At 48.6% G+C, this 14,530-nt stretch overlaps 1 protein-coding gene across 1 annotated transcript in view; it reads left to right on the forward strand.

The window, feature by feature from the left end:
- Positions 1-11,863, forward strand: part of Ubfd1 (ubiquitin family domain containing 1) — a 13,127-nt gene extending 1,264 nt beyond the window's left edge. Inside the window, exons 2-6 of the mRNA XM_013011164.1 lie at positions 1,079-1,287; positions 4,294-4,359; positions 4,467-4,572; positions 8,842-8,924; positions 11,482-11,863. Coding sequence (XP_012866618.1) covers positions 1,079-1,287; positions 4,294-4,359; positions 4,467-4,572; positions 8,842-8,924; positions 11,482-11,592 — 575 coding nt within the window. The 3' untranslated portion in view covers positions 11,593-11,863. The remainder of the gene's footprint in view (positions 1-1,078; positions 1,288-4,293; positions 4,360-4,466; positions 4,573-8,841; positions 8,925-11,481) is intronic.
- The last annotated feature ends 2,667 nt before the right edge of the window (positions 11,864-14,530 follow it).

The following is a 14,530-nucleotide window of genomic DNA, read 5'->3' on the forward strand; positions in this document are numbered from 1 at the left end:
ACCCAGGGCCTCGAGCATGCAAGGCAAGCGCTCTACCACTGAGCCACCTTCCCAGCCCCCTTAGGTAACTTTTCTAAGGGAAGTTTAGCAAACACTTCTGCTGGCTATATATCATCTTGGCCCTTTGCAAGTTAACTCATGTTTGTCCGTCTTATTGATATCACTTTGCCATTAGAATTGATTTGTGTATGCATGTGTGCTGGTACTGAGGCTTGAACTCGGCCTGGGCACTGTCACTTAGGTTTTTCAAAGCTCATGTCTGGTGCCATTCTACTTGAGTCATACCTCCAGTTCCAGGTTTTTGCTGGTTAACTGAAGATGGTCTTACAGTGTTTCTGCCTGGGCTGTCTTTTGAACTATGATCCACACATCTCCGCCTCTGGAATAGCTAGGATTATAGGCATGAACCACCAGTGCCCGGTGGAAATGATTTTTTTTTTCCCTAAACCCTTCTCCAAGTAGCCCATAAGGTCTAGAAGAATAGTAACCTGATTGGCTTCTCTGTCCCTGACACCTATGAATTGTCACTTAAGAGTTGGGCAATTAGAAGGTTGAGGAACAACTTGGAAAGAATGATAGGCAAAATAGATCCGTTACAGAGTGCCAGGCATTAGTGCTTTACATTTGACATGTCTTATAGTCCTTAAAACAAGGCAGGAGAGCCTACTCTCATCACTATGTAAAGTTCTAGATTGTGACTCAGTTGATGGGAACTGCCAAAGTTCACAAAGCCAATAGATGCTGAAACCAGCATTTACTTCCTATTCTTTTTCTTTTTTTTTCTTCTTTTTTGGGGGGGGAGGAGGTGGGCAGTCCTGGGGCTTGAACTTGGGTCATGGGCACTGCCTCTGAGCTTCTTTTGCTCAAGGCTAGCACTCTACCATTTGAGCCACAGCGCCACTTCTGGTTTTTTCTGTTGATGTGGTGCTGAGGAGTGGAACTCAGGGCTTCATGCTAGGCAAGCACTCTATTACTAAGCCACATTCCCAGCCGCTTACTTCTATTCTTTTACTCACGGGTGGTGGTCCATGCATCTGGTCCACATATTGCCTTTCACTGTGTTCTACCTTTTCCCAAGGTCTCCCGCCTGCCATGCAGAAGGTCATGTATAAGGGACTTGTCCCTGAAGATAAGACATTGAGAGAAATAAAAGTGACCAGTGGAGCCAAGATCATGGTGGTTGGCTCCACCATAAATGATGTTTTAGCAGTGAACACACCCAAAGATGCTGCTCAGCAGGATGCAAAGGCCGAAGAGAACAAGAAGGAGCCTCTCTGCAGGCAGAAAGTGAGTCCACCCTGTGCTTGTTGGTCCTGAGCAATTTGAGGCTTTGTCCTCTCTAGCCTTGGCTGCTTACATTCTCCCTAGAATAAGCTCCTCTTTGGACAGGGTCCATGATGGAAATTTATGGCAGCAGTTGGGTGCGGCAGAGTGGAGGTGACAACTACCTGAGATTTGCAACTTTGTCTCATCTGGCGGGTCAGTGTGTCTCAAGTCTACCTACTTTAGGATAAGGCCTTTGGAAAGGGAAGCTTCAGACCAGAGAATAGAGTCAGACCCGGGTTTCTCTGTCCTGTTGCGTGCCAGAGGAAAAATGCCTGAGTTCAAATTCGGCCCCATGTTGTCCAAGTGTTCACATTTGTGGGGTTTTGTTTTTTGTTTTTCTTTTTTTTGCTTCCCCCGAGTCATTAGGCTTAGTCTTGGTAGGCATGGAAATCACATTTCAGAGGTTTCTCTAAATGTGACTATTTCAGGAAACCAAATGGAGCTGTAAGAAGATAAGGACACTGGGTTTCATTTTGTCTTTTTGTCCTGATACCTGAAATGGAGGCCTGTTTTTCACTTTTATCTTGGTTGCTCATTTTGAATAGTAAGGTTCTAGCTCCAGGTTGTGCTTACTGTAGCCTAAAACAATAATGATTTTACTATAGAAGAAAAAGATTGGAAGAGCCCTTCCTTGTGACTGTATTCCCCAATGAGTGCCACTTGTTACTGAATCGCATTCAGGAAGGAAAACAAGTGTTTTGCCTTTTGTTGTTGCTTTTGTTTTGCTTGGGCTGGGGTCAGAACTCAAGGCTTTGCGTATGCTAAGCCTGTCACTGAGCTACACCCCCAGCATAAATAATTGACCCTGTATCTTCAGTGGAGATTACTTTGAGCCAATATTAGTTTTAGTGGTAATAGGCTCTAAAGCATATGACCAGCAACAGGACAGAAGACCCATAATCCATTCTGTGTGCTCCCAAGTCCCAAAGGGATATGAAAACCACAAGTGTTTTTGCAACCTGGCAGCAAAGCCTGAGCAGAATCCCTAAGAAATAGTCACATTTTTCTATAGAAGTATTAAATGTGTATGGGGACAAATTGCTGTTCCAGATACCATAGGGGGTATTATGTAATGTAACTTAAAACCATATTGTTTTTACAAAAATCTCTGAAATGTTATAGTCTAGAACATCTTCCCATGATTTTTTTTAAGTGTTTTAATTTTTTTTTGGTGGCAGCACTGGGACTTGAACTCAGGACCTTGCCTTATGCTTGGCTTTTTTGCTTACGGCTGCCACTCTAACACTTGAGCCACACCTCCACTTCTGGCATTTTGTTTGTTTCATTTGGGCTTTGGTGCTGGGGCTTGGACTCAGGGCCTCAGGCTAAGCATGTGGTCTACACCCGAATACCCTAGCCCCCGTCTACAGAGTTTAGATAAGAGTTGGATAGGTAAGACTGTTAGGTTACAAACCTACATTAACATCTAAAAGGTGTATATTTGGGCAGATTTAATCTCCAAAGATGGAGACCTAGTTTCTAGTCATCTCCTGAGTTTTTTTCTGTCTTCTTGTCTTCTTTGAGTTTGAGGTAGATGTCCATGTTCTCAAGGCCACGCCCTTGAGCAGAACTTGCCTCTTAAATACAGGTTTGAGTTACTAATGGTAGCCTAACAGGCTTGGAACTAGTCTCCACTGTGCAGGGGAGAGCCTTCAAAAGGTTCTTGTAAAGACGCAAGGCTGACTCAAGTGATGCTTGCAGCCTGTGCTGCTGTTGTGTCAATGATGCCACTTTATAAGGCGCTGCCTGGCTTGATTGAGAGGATCCAGCCCCTCCCCTCCCACTGGCAAGTTAGAGATGTGGAGGGTGACCATGTGCTTGCTTGTACTCTGACAGTGGTTGAGTTCATTTCTGCCAGAAGGTAGACCATGCTGGTGAAGGTGTGAGCTGGCTCATGGCCTCCTGGTGCTTAAGTTTGACCAAATTCCTTGGCCTGTAGTTCAGCTTTACCAAGCTTGCATTAGCAGTAAAGCCACAGGTGGAGAGACAAGAGTTGGCCATTTAGGGGGCTGTGTACTTGAAACTCTTAGTGAGCTGCCTCTCAGTCCTAGAGTTGGGATGGGTGAGGGCTGGAGGCTGCTTCGTGGCAGGAAACACAGGGGTCAGCAATTGAGTTTGGAAATGTGGCTCCTCACATTTTCTACATAGCTGGGATTGAGGATGGAGCCATCACTATGGTAGACTGGAACTCCTTTTTTTGTTTTTTTCAGTCATGAGGCTTGAACTAAGGGCCTGGGCACTGTTTCTGAGCTCTTTTGCTCAAAGCTAGCATTCTGCCACTTAAAGCCACAGCTCCACTTTCAGTTTTCTGGTGATTTATTGGAGAGAAGAGACTCAAAGACTTTCCTGCCTGGGCTGGCTTTGAACCATGATTCTCAGATCTCAGCCTCCTGAGTAGCTAAGGTGACAGGTGTGAAGTGCTAGCACATGGCTTGGAATTCTGTTTTTGAAGAAATACCCTTGGGGTTTTCAGCTGGTAGATAGCACCTTGTAGTTTTCTTTGGAGTTGAAGAGGACAGCAAGTGCTGCCACTCTTGCCCTGCCACGAGAGTGCCGTGTTTGTGGCCATCCTTCGCTCAATGCTTCATCCTTTCAGCAATGACTATTTGGTGAGAAGGGAGTAGAGGGATTGAAGCGCAGCCTGGACATCTTGCTCGCTCTATAAGGACAGCTGATGAGTAGTACAGTGCCTGAAGTTAAGAGTGGGTCCTGTCTCCTCAAAGATGTAAATTGCAATTGCTTAGTACTCCTCAGAGTTAGTGCCTAGCTCAGGTAGAGACTGCTTCATCGGCTGGCGGGACATCTGTGCTCTGTAGCATCCAGAAGGTTACCCAGAGTCTGTAGAAATCAAGAGGTTTCAAATCTAAATGTTAAGGTTTTCTTCCTCCCATGTGTCAGAGAGATAGCCACACGATTCCAGTGTGGGCAGCTGTCTCATTTAACCTCGTCTTCTGACTTCCGTTCTAGCAACACAGGAAAGTGTTGGATAAAGGAAAACCCGAGGATGTGATGCCTTCTGTGAAGGGTGCCCAGGTAAGCTAGACATTCAGTGACCGTCTGTAATCCAGACAGTCCACCTCTTGAGATTACTGTGATCGAATCCTATCCCTGCCTCTCATACCATGTTCTTGTCCCTCCAGGAGCGCCTGCCAACAGTGCCCTTGTCTGGCATGTACAATAAGTCTGGAGGAAAAGTGAGACTCACCTTTAAGCTAGAACAAGACCAGCTATGGATCGGCACTAAAGGTATGGGGGCCTCCTCCTGGCTTGCTCAGCTGCCAGTGCCTGCTAGCTCTCGTGCCTGAGTGCTGCCTGCTCCTCCTCTGGAAACTGGTCCTCACTGCATTCTCTGCATTTCTGGCTTTTGCTTTGCCTTTCAACACTTGCCTCTCTCTCCCCTGCCCCAGTCCTGGGGCTTGAACTCAGGGCCTGGGCAGTGTCCCTGATTCTTTGGATACTCAAGGCTAGTACTCTTATCACTTGAGCCACAGTACACTTAGCTTTTTCTAAGTGGTTTATTGGAGATAAAGAGTCTCACAGACAAGCCCAGGCTGGCTTTGAACGGTAATCCTCAAGATCTCAGCTTCCCAGAGTAGCTAAGGTTACAAGTGTGAGTCACCAGCACCCAGCTAACACTTGTCTCTTGCTTGGCCTTTTTCCCTCTGATCTCAGAGACAGGCCATCAGACACTGACTCTTTTTGCAACCCAAAGCCAGAGGTCCTGAGTACTTGGCCTGGCCAGGTGTGCTCCCTATACAAGTGTTTTTGGGTATACACACAATTTATAAAAATTGGGAGGTTCACTTTATGTGATGGTAGGGCACATGCTTTGAAAAGAAGAATCAAAAGTTCTGATCATTTGGGGCCTGCATTCTTACATGGAACCAAGGACTGTAGCTAAGGAGTTTTTTTTCCTAATACTAGGGCTTGTGAACTCAAGGCCTGGGCACTGACCCTGAGCTTTTTGCTCAAAGCTAGCATTCTACCACTTGAGCCACAGTGCCTCTTCTGGCTTTTTCTGTTTATGTGGTACTCAGGAATCAAACCCAGGGCTTCATGCATGCTAAGCAAGCACTCTACCATTGAGCCACATTCCTGGTCCCTTTTTTATTTTTTTTTTTGGCCAGTTGTGGGGCTGGAGCTCAGGACCTGGGTGCTGTCCCTGAGCTGCTTTTACTCAAGGCTAGTGCTCTACCACTTTAAGCCACAGTTCCACTTCCAGTTTTCTGGTGGTTCACTGGAGATAAGAGTCTCAAAGACTTTTTTTGTCCAAGCTGGCTTTGAGCTGTGATCCTTAGACCTCAGCCTCCTGAGCAGCTAGGATGACAGGCATGAGCACTTCCTTCATTTATTTATGCTGACCCTGTCTGGTTACCTTCTGGCCTCCCTCCTCCCTCCTCTGCACAAGATCTGGGTCAACGGGAGTTTTCTGGGCAATATCTCAGACCCTCCTGCCTTTCTAGAACATCCTGCTGGTTCTTTGCTTTTTTGGGTCCAGTCGTGGGGCCTGAACGCTGGGCCTGGGCGCTGTCCCTCAGCTCTTCAGCTCAAGGCTAGCACTCTACCACTTGAGCCACAGCGCCACTTCCGACTTTTTTTCCCCCCTGCTTATGTGGTGCTGAGGAATCGAACCCAGGGCCTCATACATGCAAGGCAAGCGCTCTACCACTGAGCCACCTTCCCAGCCCCTCCTGCTGGTTCTTGAAATGAGCAAGCCAAAATGCCAGAGGTGCTTGAACTTTCTTAACAAATTTTCTAACTTGTGATTTTTTTCTAATTTCACTTTTCAATACTTCTCTGCCTGAGTGGAGCAAGCTGAACAAATTTGGAAGGGGTCTCTCCTGTCATTCTGATCCCTCACCGGACCATTCCCAGAGGCTGGCCATCGTGCCCTGGGTCAGAATCAGCTGCCCAGCCTCCCTGGTCTAGTCCATTCATTTGCCCCTCATCAGACTTCTTTGCCTTTGCCTGCGGGTAGCCCAGTGAAAGGCATTGGCCAAGGGAGAGCTGAGCAGACATGGGTAGGGTAGGTGCAGGGAGGGTTCTGGTGGGTCCTGAGGCTCCAGGTGCTTGTTGAAGCCTCGAATACTTTAGTTATGACACACCCCAGAACCAGGGACTGGGCTAAGGAGGACTGCCGAGGTCTCTGCACTGGAGCTTTTATTTCAGCAGTCTCTGTCCTTCAGGCTTTGAGCCATTGAGCAGCCTCATCCTTACCAGCTTTATTGGGGGGTGCTGGTCCTGGGGCTTGAACTCAGGACTTAGGACACTGTCCCTAAGCTTTTGTGCTCAAGGTTAGCACTTTACCACTTGGCCCATAATTCCACCTCTGGGGTTTTTTTTTTTTTGGCAGTTAATTGTAGACAAGAGTCTCACAGACTTTCCTGTCCAGGCTGGACCACAACTGCAGTCCTCTAGTCTCAGCCTCCTGAGTAGCTAGGATCACAGGTGTGAACCACTGGCACCCAGCTCACCAGCCTTATTGAGGGATTCCTTGTGCCTTCCAGAGTTGAGTAAGGCTGAGCTCTTCATTCCTCTGCAGACCCCTTTGCCAGTGTCCATCGGGCTACACGCTCCTCCCCTGTGCCTGGGAATCTGGCCCCGGTATCAGGAGCAGCATAGCCTGTTCCTCAAGCTGGCTGATAACCTCTGGCTTTGTCTTCCACTGGCAAGAAGTGGCTGGCTGTCCTGGCATCTGTGGGGTGCTCTGCTGGGTGAGGAACCTCAAGGCCACCCCTCCCCTTTGCTGCCTGGTGTAGGAGGCCTTGGGCCTAGCCCAAGCAACAGCAGGCAGCTGCCCTGTCTGGAGGGGAGTCAGTCCACCCTTTATCTTGCTCATTGCCATCAGGAACATAGACCTGCTGTTGTCCATTCTTCGGAGTACCAAGGGAAGATTAAAAATCCCTGTTTTCCTGCGAGGTCTCCATACATTTCAGGATGAAATGTGCTTTCTTTAATTTTATTGTGAAGGTGATGTACAGAGGGGTTACAGTTATGTCAGGTAATGAGTACATTTCTTTTTTATTTTTATTTTTTTATTATTATTTTTTTTTTTGGGTCCTGTTGTGGGGCCTGAACTCTGGGCCTGAGCGCTGTCCCTCAGCTCTTCAGCTCAAGGCTAGCGCTCTACCACTTGAGCCACAGCACCACCTCCAGCTTTTTCTTTTTGCTTATGTGGTGCTGAGGAATGGAACCCAGGGCCTCAGGCATGCAAGGCAAGCGCTCTACCACTGAGCCACCTTCCCAGCCCCACATTTCTTTTTTAAATGTCACCCCCTCCCTCATTTTTTTCTGGTTTTTTCCCCTCCCTGCTCTGCTCCATTCCAAGTTGTTGAAATGTGCTTTTCATACTGTCAGTCTTGTTCTGGATATGAGGACTCCATTCTCATTCCCCATTTCAGAGGCCACAAGACCATGGTCAAAGCATGTTTGTTCCTGTTGGCAACTGTTTTCATACCCTACCAGCTTGTCTAGGTTTTTCTTCTTGCAAGGGCTTCTGTGAGTCTTCCACCCTGATTGAAGTGTTTGCTGAGCCTGTGTGCCGGTACCCTGGTATCTGCAGGTGTCCCTTTTCATCTCCCACTGGTCCTGTGGTTAGCCTGTACCCTGCAGCTTCCTTTCTCTCCCTCTCACTTTCTCCACATGCCCCTCCCTGCCTGTCTTAGCTGCCATTCTTAAACGTGCTGCACAATGACATCCACCTCACCTGACTGAGGCCACAGGGACCCCCTGCTCCTTCATTCTCTCCCTGTCCCAGTGCCCGCACCTCAACCAGCGCTGGGTGTGGGCTGTTTTGTGGGTGTTTATTAGTTTCCAGGCTGACTCTTCCCAAGAAAGGCCTGTCTGTTCTCTTGAGACCTGTACCATCGCCACATCCCCTTCCTTCATTGGCTCCCCAGAAGGTCTTAGGGGACACCAATGAGAAGTTTTAGACTTGCTGCCCCTTCTGCAGATGCCTGTAGTTCTGGCAGCCTGTTGAGGGAGGGGTGCTGTGGTAGGAACTGGGACAAGTGGACCATGAATAACTTGTCAAGCCAGGCGCTGGTGGCTCACACCTGTCATCCTAGCTCAGCTCAGGAGGAGGCTGAGATCTAAGAATCCAGGTTCAAAGCCAGCCTAGGCAGGAAAGTCCATGAGATTCTTTTTTTTTTTTTTTTAGGTCCGGTCGTGGGGCCTGAACTCTGGGCCTGGGCACTGTCCCTCAGCTCTTCAGCTCACTTGAGCCACAGCGCCACTTCCGGCTTTTTTCTTTTTGCTTGTGTGGTGCTGAGGAATCGAACCCTGGGCCTCAGGCATGCAAGGCTAGCGCTCTACCACTGAGCCACTTCCCAGCCCAGTCCATGAGATTCTTATCTCCAATGAACTACCAGAAAATTTGAAGTGGACCTCTGGCTCAAAGTAGTAAAGTGCCAGGCTTGAGCAAAAGCAGCTCAAGGACAGTATTCAGGCCCAGAATTCAAGCCCCACGACCGACAGACAAGGTAAATAATAACTGCTGTCATCCCTCTTGTCTAGAGCGCACTGAGAAGTTGCCCATGGGCTCCATTAAGAACGTGGTGAGTGAACCCATCGAAGGGCACGAGGACTACCACATGATGGTGAGTGCACCTGCACGGCAGGCTCCATGTTCCCCTCACCCTGCCGGCCACGTGCCTTCTCCTGTCATTTTCAGAAACATCCGTACCTCTGTTTTGATTTGTAATACTTTGTTTTTAGACCAGGACAATAAATACCCAGAGGAGGAAAGGCTTGTGGGGTTTTTGTTTGGCTTATAAAGAGAGTGTCCCTCCATCCTTGGGGTTATGAGGGTCCCAAGCAGCCTCCCTGCAGGAGCCTTACTTTGGCTGGAGACGCTGCAGGGGGCAGAGGTCAAGCCCTGTGGCACTCAGAACAGCCCGTCTGGAGGTCCTTCGCAGGGGTCAGCAAACCAAGGGATCTGTGACACACCCCTACAGCAGCTTGGGCTAAAGCTCCCTTTCCCATTTTTATTCAGAAAGACAATTTAATAAACGAAGTCCAAAGGCACTGCCCTAGATATCTGACTGGACACACCATCTGCCATTCTCTTCCAGGGAGGCAGGACTTCCAGGAACAGCAGCAGCTAGTGATTTGCCCTGGGGGGTAAAGAGAAGTGTGGGGAGACCCACTCACTGTAGGGCAAAGTCAGTGTAAGGGCTGGGCACGGATGGTAGCTCACACCTGTAATCCTAGCTACTCAGGAATCTGCGATCTGAGGATCGTGGTTCAAAGCCAGCCCTGGCAGGAAATGCCTTGAGACTTTTTTTTTTTAGGGTCCCGTCATGGGGCCTGAACTCTGGGCCTGGGTGCTGTCCCTCAGCTCTTCAGCTCAAGCCTTGAGACTTTTATGTCCAGTTAACCACTTAAAAATGGAAGATATGAGCTGTGGCTCAAAGTGGTAGGACATTAGCTTTGAGCACAAAAGCTCAGGGACAGTGCCTGGGCCCTGAGTTCAAGTCCATGACTGATAATAAAAGTCAGTGGAAAAGCTGCATGGAAGGGGCAAGCTCCTGGGATTGCTTCAGACAGCTCTGGGAACCTTCGTCTATAAGACAAGATTGCAGACGGGCTTATTGAGCTTGCTCTCTTGTTTCTCTGTTGAACAGATGGATTTTCGTGTGTTTAGCTGGGCCTTCTGCTCTGTTCTGACACATTGGTGGGAGCAGTGTGACCCTGTGGGGGCTATACCCAGTTTGGGGGCAGTGTGATGGTAGGACACAGAGTGGAAGGACTCAGGATGTGGTTAATGGCCTAGTGTTTCCGTGAAGTGCTTTTTTTCCTCTCTGCAGTCACTCCTGGCCAGAGCTGGTTCCCACAGCCCCCCCCCCCTCTTTCTAAATGCTTAGGTGGCGCTCAGGTGTCCAATGGTGTAATGCCAGTATGCATTCCCCTCTCTCTGTAGCTCTTGTTTTCTAGCTAGACTCACCTGTCACACTGCACAGTTAGTGTGCTTGTGCTCTTACGTTTTAGATAGGTTTAAAAAATATAGAAAAAGGTCAGGCACTTGTGACTCATGTCTGTAATCCTAGCAACTCAGGAGGCTGAGATCTGGGGATCATGATTCAAAGACTGCCCAGGCAAAAAAGCCCATGAGACGTTTTTTTTCTTTTAGCCAATCCTGGGGCTTGAACTCAGGGCCTGAGCTCTGTCTCTGAGCTTAGCTCAGAGCTAGTGCTCTACCACTTGAGCCACAGCCCCACTTGTGGTCTTTTCTGTGTATGTGGTACTGAGGAATTGAACCCAGGGCTTCATACCTGCTAGGCAAGTACTCTACTACTAAGCCATAATCCCAGCCCTCCATGAGACTCTTATCTCCAATAACTCAGCAGAAAACCAGAAGTGGTACTGCTGTGACTCAAAAGAGGTAGAGTACTAGCTTTGAGTGAAAAGCTCAGAGACAGTGCCCAGGCCCTGAGTTCAAGCCCCATGAGTGACAAAGTACAGGACAGAATACCAAAAGTCGAACACCTACTAGGATAAAAGATAATTCTAACCGGTTTTAAGTCTTTTGTTTTAAATAAAACATTTACTGGCAGACTGTTTTCCCCTCTCCCTCCCCCCCATTGTTATCCCCCTCTGTGGCCCCTGTTATGACCATCCGTCTGCTTGTCTGGGCCTGTGTCTGTGAGCAAGACAGAGTATTGTTTTGTTTTTACACTTTTCCTAAGTGGTATCATGATGTGTACCATTCTGCAACTTATTCATCATTGCTATCTGTCCCAACAACTCTAGATCGGTAGGATCGGGTTTATTCCTTTGGAAAACACCTCAGTGTTGGTGTGAACCAGCCAGGTGCCCTTAATGCTAGAGGTGCAGGCCCTTGGCACCATTATGTTGCTGTTTCTCCTGTGTGGATGCAGGGAGCTGGCGAGTTTGCTCCTGGATCAGGCTGCTTTCACAAACCTTCCAGAAGGTTCTGATGGGTATTGACATTGACTGCTACTGTCTTAGGGTTGTCTATGTTGAACTTGTCACTTTTTTTTCTTTTGAAACATTAGGAGAACATTCCCCATGTGCTTTGTGACCTTCTGTCTTTCATCCCTTTAATTAACTCACTTCCCTCCCTGCGTTCATTGTGCTGACTGCTTGGTGGTCCACCTCTGAGGTTGGGCTTGCTTTTCCTTGTCTCCCTTCCAGGCATTTCAATTGGGCCCCACGGAAGCCTCTTACTACTGGGTGTACTGGGTTCCAACTCAATATGTGGATGCAATCAAGGACACTGTGCTGGGAAAATGGCAGTATTTTTGAAAGCACTTTCACCTCTGGCCCAGGAGACTGACCCAAAGTGAAGGACATTGCCGGGAGAGGCCTGCAGCACCCCTGGATTTCCGAGTTCTGGAACTTTGTTCACAAAACTCATCTGTTCAATCTGAGGCGATGTGCTGACTGAAGCCAGAGGTGATGTACTTTCACCATAGCTTAATTTTAACTTAAAATCACCGGTTCCTTTTCTTGCAGTCAGCTTCAGACCATTTTTAAAGTCCATATGGTGGAAATCAATAAATCTGAATTCCGAACATGTGGTGTGGAACACTTTTAAGTCTGTGTGAGAGTAGATCTGCCATTGTTGCTGAGAAGGGAATGATAAAAAGCTTTTCTGGTTTCATTGTTGTTGGTTTTTGGTGTTTTTTTTTTTTTTTTAGTTTTTAAAGTGATTTCAAATGAAATATTTTCATAAACCTTGGTTTTGAAAACATTTGGACTGCTTTTTGATGAGTTGGGGGTGTATTTTGTTTTTGTCTTTTTTCTTAGTATAAAATTGTATGTAAAATGGGGGGGGAGTGTTAGTAAGCCATACTTTGCTGTCCATTCTGATTTTTTTTTTTTAATTTCAATTCAATTGCCTAGATTTGAGATTTCGTTAACCCAAAGATGTCTGTTCCTCTTTCGGTACCTCATCCACACTTCCTTTCTGAGCTCCCCGCACCATGCTGCTGCCTGGGGGTGCTTGAGGGAGAGGACTTGGGGGGCCTGGGTCAGGAGCTCTCACCTTGCTGTAGTGGTAGTGAGCTATGCTGTCTCCATGTCTTGCCCTTTGGGCTTCCAGGGGGTGCCCAGCCTGGCGCCAGCAGGCATGGACCAGGCTGCTCCAGCTCAAGGCAGCGCCCCATGGAAGGAAGTTCCTAGGGCCAGGTTAGGTTTGCAGACCTTCATTTGGAAGTGCCCCCCAGAAACCTGCAAGCAGTCCAGTGATGATTTCAGTTAGACTTCTCCATTCCGTCCTTCAGCTCATGCGTTAAGTTCAAGTGCCCTTTATCCCAGCCTCCGAGGCTGCCTTTCCCACTAAGTCTTGTGACCCAGTGCGTGGGCCCAGTGGTGTTGGAACCTGGAAGTGGGATAATTTAATTGCCCTCTCATGATCAGCTCACCCTCTTCCGGTTTCAGTCCTTTCTTTGTACACGTGCACTTGTATTGTCTCCTGATGGCTTGACTGAAAGGCGGGGTGTCTTTTGGGTGATCCCCTTTGTGCCGTGCTGTTTCTCTGCTGCTGTCTTTGCAATTCTCCTCTCACTGGTCTCAGCCTCCCACTTGAGCCTGTCCCTTCATTCTGTGAACTGTATTTGCATGTGTTCGCCTAAGATGACTTGCCCTTGTGAGCCAGCTGTGACGCTCTTCTAGTCCTTTCCCTACCCTTCTAAGCTGTAGTTCAGGAATCCTGCCCACTTGCTTTTCGTGGTGTACTCAATGCCAAGTTTTGTCTCTGGCAAGGGAAATCTACTCTCTACTGTTTTGGGGATGTAACTACGTATGTGAAGCTCAATGTCCAGGAAACAACCTGGTTTTCATCCTTTGCTGGAGCTTTTGTGTGTGGCCTGGCCTGACGCCGGATTGTGTGTCTCATTCTTACATCCGCATCCTCTCCAGGCTACATGCCCGCCCCAGAGGGCAGCAGGCAGAGCATCATCTTGCTTTGCCCTTTTCATTTGTCCTCAAGACTTGTGTGACGGTGCAACGATCCCATTGCTTTGGTCTCATCAGGGGCATCTTTATGCCCAGATTGGCTCTGAGACCCCTCCTTCCACGTGTCTGCCTGCCTGCCTTCATCTCCTTGCTGCCCAAGGGCCTGACCGCTTCTCACTCAGGCTGGTGCCAATATCAAGAGGACCAAAGCCTGTGTGAGCCTTTTTCTTTTCAGTAAAAATGGTGCTTTTATTCCTTACTTGGAGATTCTCTATATAAATAAAAGTATACACAACGGCTTTTTTTTTGTTTTGTTTTCTTGTACGGAGCTGTTTTTCAGTGTTGCTTTGCAGAGCTTGTGGGTCGTGAGTTGACATTGGATTGTCAGCTCAGAAGGCCTTGGGAAAGCTCCCAGAGGGCATGGGCAGCCCTTGGAAGCCGGTGTCACTCTTGTCACTGTCGCAGTATTCACTGATGGTCACTCCCTCCCATGGGCAGTGTGTTTCCTCCTCTGGACTAGCCTGTCCCATTTGTGAGCAGGCACAAGTGCTCAGCTTGAGCTGCATCAGTGTTCGTGTCCTTTAGGGTTCCATCCCTGGTGGTGAGCTGTCCTTCCTGGAGGCTGACCGCCTTCCCTACCACCTTGAATTGGTACTGGTGCTCTCCCGCACTCCTTCCCTCCCAGACATCACCTTTCTGGGGCCACCATGCCTGACTCTTGTGAGCCAACCAGAGCACTTAGATTCTGGAGTGACTCCAGCTCTGGGGTGAAGTACTGTAGTGAGCTTTCTGTGGGTAGCATCTGTTCTTTTTGAATTGGCCAGGATGGCCCAGGGAGGCCCTTAGTAGCCACTTCTCTTAGGAGGGCTGGAAGGATGAACTGCCACATTGCCATGTCACCGAAGCACCACAGTTCACCCAGAAGGGACTTGTTTTCTTCTTTAACCACGTGCCTGAAGGAGCACTCGGGGACTCCTTGCAAGAGGCCTGCCCTCTCCCTACCAGGGGCTGAGAAGAGGGGGTGATTGCACGTACCAAGGGCAGGCTTGTTTCCCACCATTTGCTGAGGGCACCTCTTGCTCCTTGGCCTCTGTAAAATACCTGTTGGCTTAGAAGAGGATGGTCCCTTTGTCTTGTCACCTCCCATTAGGCAGGCGCAGCCTGTGTCGTCTTCTCCTCCTCCTCATGCTGCTCCTCGGGCCTGGCTGCCTTGCTGAGGTGCCAGGGGTGAATGAGGAGCTCCTGGTACATGGACCTGCCAGGCTTGGTGGTTCTACTGCTATCT

Source organism: Dipodomys ordii, unplaced genomic scaffold (genome assembly GCF_000151885.1).
Source record: "Dipodomys ordii isolate 6190 unplaced genomic scaffold, Dord_2.0 Scaffold14, whole genome shotgun sequence".
Lineage (NCBI taxonomy): Eukaryota > Metazoa > Chordata > Mammalia > Rodentia > Heteromyidae > Dipodomys > Dipodomys ordii.